This window comes from Acomys russatus, chromosome 8 (assembly GCF_903995435.1).
Source record: "Acomys russatus chromosome 8, mAcoRus1.1, whole genome shotgun sequence".
NCBI lineage: Eukaryota > Metazoa > Chordata > Mammalia > Rodentia > Muridae > Acomys > Acomys russatus.
Window position 1 is genome coordinate 70,192,205 of NC_067144.1, and position 7,262 is coordinate 70,199,466.

The window sequence follows — 7,262 nt, forward strand, 5'->3', positions numbered from 1 at the left end:
GAAAGCTGACACGCACAGATTAGCCTGTTTCCTTCAGCGGTAGGATCTCTTTCTATCGCCGGGGGTGTGATTAGTTCTGTAAAAGCTACAAAGGCACATAATTCTCAAGTCCCTGGGTCCATCACTCAATCTGGAGCTCTATGTCTGGTGTCAGAGCGACTCAAAGTGGACCACAACAGTAACTGACCGTGAATGCCATAACAGTCATATTTTAATCAGCTTCCACAGATTCAACCAGCTTCGAAAGCCTGTCTTGACTCTGGGTGTTTTCTCTTCTCCCTGGCTCCTGTCAGTTGGGCTTTCATCTGTGGTTTCTTTCGCTTCTATGGAGGCCTCATACATTTTCTGGACTCTGATAATTTCTTTCTGGGCATCAAAATGGACTTTCTGCCTGGTCAGAATGGGGACAATCAAGTTGAAATCGCTAATTCGCTTGTTTAGCTTTTGGATGTTTTCTTGAAACTTCTCACACGTTTGGCTCCACTGTGTCTGTTCCCCTGGTGTCAGTGGGTTCCCAAGCCTCTTCCTGCACACTAACAGTGCTTCTCGAAGCTGCTCAATGGTATCCTTAATTTCCTTCTGCATCAGAATCCACTCTGGTTGGTACCCATTATCAATCAATATCCTGTTCAGGTTGTGAGTCATGGGATCGATATACGAACAGCCAGAAAACTTGGTCAGAGGCTTTCCTTTCCCACTGAGGTTGTCAAAGTCTCCTTTTGCCATCGATTCCTGGATGAGGTCCTCCACCAGGCGCTCTATGGCTTGGGTTATCTTCTGTTCTTTGCTCTGTCTTACGTCTCTGACTGCTATGCTATCAGCAAAGTGCTCCCTCTCAAGCTTCTGTCTTTGATAATCTATCACCTGCTCCACCGCGCAGTCCGCCCTAAACTGCCTGTATTGTTTCTCTCGCTGACTCGGCGTCCCAAAGCCAACGCCTTCGAAGCTTAAATAGTGTCGGTGCTGTGGTGTACTATATTTGAATTTCTCTTCCTCTTCTTCTGCGCCTTCAGCTTTATTTTGTCTGGCATGTGTTTGTTTTATCACGTGGGAAAGCACGTTCCTATATGCCTCTTCAATCTTTATAAATGTTGCGGAGTCGGCGTTATTAGAGCCGCTGTCTGGATGGTATTGCTTGGCAAGCTTATGAAAAGACTCCCTGACATCGTCGGCTGAGCATCCTTCATCTAGATTCAGCAGCCTATAATATTCTTTGATCTTCTTCTTGGACTTATGGGTTGTTATCATCCTAAATCCGGGATCTGAAAGCATTTCTGCTCCATGAGGAGTCAATGACTTGTTTATCAGATGCAGCCTGAAGACTCGAGCCATCTTCACGCACCTCGTGTTTATCATGGTGTCTGGAATTCTTCCTATCAGTGATCTACAAAACAGCAAAGAGCGGTGACTAAGCGTGTATTACCAGGCATTTTCAATAGCAAAGTGAGTTGGGCTGTGGGTTGCTTAGTAAGCACTGGATCTGGGGGCAAGACGGTGGGCTGAAACTTGGTTTCCAGCACCCACACGGCACCTAAGTAATGTCCCTAACGCCAGCCCCAGGGGGTCTGACATCTTCTGGCTTACTTACGTATTGGATGCACATGGTGTTCAGACATGCACACATATGCATATAAAGGCAAAAAAGAAAAAGAAAAAGCAGGCCGTGGTGGTATGCACCTTTAATCCCAGCAGTTGGGAGTCAGAGATAGGTGGATTGCTGTGAGTTCGAGGCCGGCCTGATCTTCAAAGTGAGTCTAGGACAGCCTGCCTAAAGCCTCCAGAGTGCTGGGATTAAAGGCGAGGAGCCACCCACCACACTTGGCTTAATTGTATCTTCAGCAAACTGAAAATTTCCCTGAGCACCGGTATTTATGTATTTATTTGTGGGAAAGATTAAGCTTTGTCACAGGTGGAAGCAGTCTTGGCGGGCTTTGCCCATGGAGCACCCCATGAATACCTTGTGACAGACTGAGTGGAGCCATCCTGGGCCTGGAATTCAGGAAGCAGACCTGGGAACCCTACCTGGACTATTGTTTTTCTAATTGACCCAAACCGGGAGAAGGAGACCGCTCTTCCCATGTGACTCAGGCAGGTGGGGAGGAGAGAACAAGTTGAGCCCGGGCTTGAGCGCGTGTGGAGCAGTGTACGGGCTGGACCAGCATGAGGGCCAGAGAGACACCCAAGGACCTGTCCTATGGAATGGATACTGGAAGGTTCACTCTTTTGTCCCTTTAACCTTTTTTCCTTCTTGTGTAAGGTAGTTGAGTTGTATAATAAAGTTTAATTATTAAGAAACAGAGCCAACATTTATTTGTTTGTCGCAGACAGTGTATCAAGGTCCTCATCATTGCAAAATATCTTCTCCCAAGAATACTTCTTGCACTGCAAACTGGGAACATCAGGGACTCGTACCGAGAGTCATCTTAGATTGAATAGAATCAAGTGTGTAAGCACCACACTATTTGCTAAGGGATGAGGTGGGGGGAGGGGGGAGGGGGGAGGGGGGCGGGGATGAAAGGTGTTCGAGCCCCTGCATATTAAGAATGCATGGTCCTTCCTTTCGGGCATGGTGGCCCAAGCCTTTAATCCCAGCACCCGGGAGGCAGAGGCAAGTGGATCTTTGTGAGCTGGAGGCCAGCCTGGTCTACAAAGCAAATCCAGGACACACAGAGAAACTCTGTCTTGAAAAAACACAAACAAAAAACCCTGCAGAAGCAGGAGGATCTCTGTGACTGTGAGTTCGAGGCCAGCCTGATCTACAAAGCAAGTCCAGGACACACAGAGAAACTCTGTCTTGAAAAACCAAAAAAACCGCAGAGGCAGGAGGATCTCTGTGAGTTTGAGGCCAGCCTGGTCTACAAAGCGAGTCCAGGATGGCCAAGATAACAGACAGAAACCCTGTCTCGAAAACAACAAACAAGCAGAAAGAAAGAAAGAAAGAAAGAAAGAAAGACAGACTTAACAAAACAAACAAACAAGCAAGCAAACAGAGACCGCATAGTCCCGTGGAGAAAGATACTGACAAAGGACAATTAAGTCCTAGAGAACTGTTGGCTGAGAAGTAGGGGACCTTTGATGGTGAGGCGTGTGTTAGAAGCCATAGGAACCCTGATGTCACAATATAGGGGTCAATGGATTTTAGAGTTGTCTGGAATGCTGGTGGTTATGCTCACCGTGGTGAAGGGTGTCTCCGGACTGAGTCAGTCCACCTGCACCCCGTACTCACCTTCACAGCCCCATGGGGACTCGGCGGCTGGAGGCCCCTTTGCGCTGACACCCTCAGCCCCAACCACCCGGCCTCCCCGCCGGATACCGGCTTCTCTGCCGCGCTACACTGCGGAGCCCTGCATCATACCTCACTGTGTCAGGCGGCCTCCCTCACCAGGGACACCGGTCTCTCTTTTACAGACACATACCCCAGGGACCAGAGGACAGACACCTCGGGACGCCGGTTGTTGTACCGGGGGCGATAGGCCCCGCCTCCACCCGCTTCGAGGGCAGGGTTCGGCCGATTTGGATTGTGGGAAATGTAGTTCTCCCGCTAGAGCGGAGTTGGGGCCTTGGGGCTTTGAGAGGAGTTATGGAACATGGTGGGTTTGTGACTCCAGCCTATATGTGATTTGGAGAGCACTGGCCCTCAATAAATTGTTTCGGGCGGAGGAAGATTAGCCTGCTTGTCCCCGTGGGACACCTGCACCATCAATAGTCTTCTTTAGGTCTAGAAAGATGGTCTTTGATTCAGCCAGTCTTTTGTTTGGCTGGATGTTGTTTTTGATATACCGTCTCCTTTAGGCCATGCTGGCTTCGCAGTTGCTATTTGGTAGAGGAGTACTTTGAGTTACAAATCCTCTTGCCTCTATCTTCCAGGTGCTGGGATTACAGCCCTTTGTCACTTGTTTATGGGATGCTGGGGATGTAACTGTGTATTTAGCATTTGTGTTTGCCAAGCACTGTTAAATACTCTGTTAATCTGAGAAAAACAGCTCTTGGGGCTACAGAGAGATGGCTCAGCGGTTAAGAGGCTCTTGAGTTCACCAGGCGTGGTGGTGCATACCTTTAATCCCAGCACTCAGCAGGCAGAGACAAGTGGATCACTGAATTCGAGGCCAACCTGGTGTCCAGGCCAACAAAGTGAGTCGAGGACAGCCAAGGCTACACAGAGAAACCCTGTCTCAAAAAAATCAAAACAAGGGGCTGGAGAGATGGCTCAGCGGTTAAGAGCACTGACTGCTCTTCCAGAGATCCTGAATTCAATTCCCAGCAACCACATGGTGGCTCATAACCATCCACAATGAGATCTGGTGCCCTCTTCTGGCATGCAGATGTACATGCAGGCAGAATACTGTATACATAATAACTATTAAAAAAAAACCAAACAAACAAGTAAAAAAAGCTGGATGGTGGTGGTGGCACACGCCTTTAATCCCAGCACTCAGGAGGCAGAGGCAGGCGGATCGCTGTGAGTTTGAGGCCAGCCTGGTCTACAAAGTGACTACAGGACAGCCAAGGCTACACAGAGAAACCCTGTCTCGAAAAAAAACAACAAGAACAACAACAAAAGTAAAGAAAATGATTATATTGTTTATAACTTTAAATTTTGAGGGCCTATTTCTGCCTCCAAAGGGTGAGAATGGTGGCCTAAGGAATATTGCTTCATGTGCAAGGCTTCAGCCAAATGGTGTGTACACACATTTTGTAATTCTCACAAGATCAGTGTCTCAGGCAATGATTACTTCCTCATTGTAAAGCAGAACAAAACCGCGCTTCCCTCATACTGCTGTTGTAAGGATTTAGAAACTAGGGGTCTGGAGAGATGGCTCAGCGGTTAAAAGCACTGTCTGCTCTTCCAGAGGTCCTGAGTTCAGTTCCCAGCAACCACATGGTGGCTCACAGCCATCTATAATGTCATCTGATGATGCATACTGTATACATAATAAATAAATCTTTAAAAAAAAAAAAAAGAAAGAAAGAAACTAAAGCCCTCACCTCGGGGACATGCTTATCTTGACTCTACAAGGCTGAATGGCTGATTAGAGCCTCCTAATTAGGCAGGGTGGCACACGCCTTTAATCCCAGCACTAGGGAGGCAGAGGCAGGCGGATTGCTTGAGTTCGAGGCCAGCCTGCTCTACAAAGTGAGTCCAGGAAAGACAAGGCTATACAGAGAAACCCTGTCTCAAAAAAGAAAGAGAAGAAGGAAAAAAAAAAAAAAAAGAAAAAAGAAAGAAGAGAGAGAAAGAGAGAGAGAGAGAGAGAGAGAGAGAGAGAGAGAGGGAGGGAGGGAGGATGTGGCTCTGGATCTACAACATTCCAGCTCTTCACGCAATCGCAGAACTTCAGAGTAGTCGCTCGGCTTGTCGTAGGAATCTGTAACAAAGGTTTGGCTCGCCAGTGGAATTCAGTTGGAAGGCATGTAAATCCACTCCTGGACCAAGTACTTAGTTACAACAATGGAAAACCAGAATGACTCCTCACAGTGGTGGAGGACTAAAGACATAAGGCGTCAGGGACCTTGCAGAATACTGGTGATGTTTCCTATGCTCGGTTTGTGATGAGTGCAGGGCAGTGCTTGGTCATGTACCGCCTCCCTAGGAAATATTAAAATATGCCTGCATTTGGAAGAAGCCCACTGTACTCCAGGCACTTGGGAGGTAGAGGCAGGAGATCAGGAGTTGAATTCTGAAAACCAGGTGGAAATGAGATCGTCTTAGGTAAGATGAATCTACAAACCAAAATCAGGGTATCTGAAAACCATGTAACTTGCTCTAAATTTTTATTTTATTATGAATTATTTAAAGTTTTTGTTTGCTTGTTGAGACAGGATCTCACTATGTAGACCCATCTCTTGAATGGTGGGATTAAAGACATGTGCCATCATACCCCATCCTAAAAACATATTTTAAAAAGAGAGCCAGGCTTGGCGGCTCACACCTTTAATCCCAGCACTTGGGGGGTGGAGGCAGGTGGATATCTGTGAATTTGAGGCCAGCCTGGTCTACAAAGAGAGTTGCAGGACAACCAGTGTTAGTACACAGGGAAACCCTGTCTCGAAAAACCAAAGAAAGAGGGGTGGTGGTGGGGGAAAGAAGCTGGGCATGGTGGTGCACGCCTTTAATCCCAGCAGCTGGGAGGCAAAGGCAGGTGGATCGCTGAGTTCGAGGCCAGCCTTGAAAAACAAACAAAACAAAACAAACAAACAAAAGAGTGACAAAGCTGATCATGGTGGCACACGCCTGTAATTCAAGCACTTCAGAAGCAGAGGCAGGTGGATACTGTGAGTTCAAGGCCAGCCTGGTCTACAAAGCAAGTTCAGTACAACCAAAGCTACAGAGAAACCCGGTCTCAAAAACAAAACAAAACAAAACAAACAAACAAACAAAAAAAACCAACAAACCCAACCAAGTCAAGTATCTGCCATCATAAGAGTTAGGCTGTACTGCCTGCAAAGGGTTAACCCATCTGGGCTTGCTGGCTGTTCACATCCCCCATATGGGATGGTGTGTATGTGTGTGTACTTTCACCTGAGTATCCGTTGCTCCCACCTGTTGTATGCAAATCTGCCTTAATTGCAAGTGGCTGGGAAGGGGCTTGGGTATATAGACCTGGGAAGGCGGTAGAGGCGGGCATCATCTATGCAGTCACAAGAAAACCCTTCAGCTGGGCGTGGTGGCACACGCCTTTAATCCCAGCACTCGGAGGCAGAGGCAGGCAAATTGCTGTGAGTTCGAGGCCAGCCTGGTCTACAAAGCGAGTCCGGGACCCTTCATCCCTGTTAGATACTCTCCAGCTGCGGGAGGACGGTACACAGCCTGGGGCTGGGAGCGGAGAAGGGTGGACATTGCTTCCTCTCGCCTGGGAAGGGCTAGCAACAGCATGAACTATGGAGCAGAGAGCAGGAGTCTCTCTTAGTGTCCGCTGCCTTCCAGCGTCGTGTCTGATATTCTAAGGTCTACTCTGGTTCCAGGTGAACAGACATCCCACTCTTCTCTAGAGGCACGGGTCAGCTAGCGCACATGGAGCCCAATCCTTTAAAAATGGAATAAAGATCTGGAACATTCATTGATTCACTCACTACTCTTGCAGTACTGAGGACCGAAATGAATGTTTCAGCTTCTCAGGTCAAAGGTTTGTACTGCCTTCCTGTAACCGGTTTCTGCATGTGTGCTTTCATGAGCCTGTACCATTTGTCTCCCAATGGTCCCTTAAACTGCACAGGACAGGAGCGTTAACTGTGGAGATCTCTGCAGACCCAGTCCGCTATCT

At 47.9% G+C, this 7,262-nt stretch overlaps 1 protein-coding gene across 1 annotated transcript; it reads right to left on the reverse strand.

The window, feature by feature from the left end:
• Positions 1-204: 204 nt before the first annotated feature.
• Dnajc28 (DnaJ heat shock protein family (Hsp40) member C28) lies at positions 205-1,377 on the reverse strand. The gene has a single exon (XM_051150263.1). It carries the CDS (start codon positions 1,354-1,356, stop codon positions 205-207), a length of 1,152 nt encoding a protein of 383 aa, XP_051006220.1. The 5' UTR covers positions 1,357-1,377.
• Between the last annotated feature and the right edge of the window lie 5,885 nt (positions 1,378-7,262).

Excerpts from the sequence above, each read along its gene's own strand:
- Dnajc28 (XM_051150263.1), bottom strand. The coding sequence starts at position 1,356 with ATGATAAACACGAGGTGCGTGAAGATGGCTCGAGTCTTCAGGCTGCAT.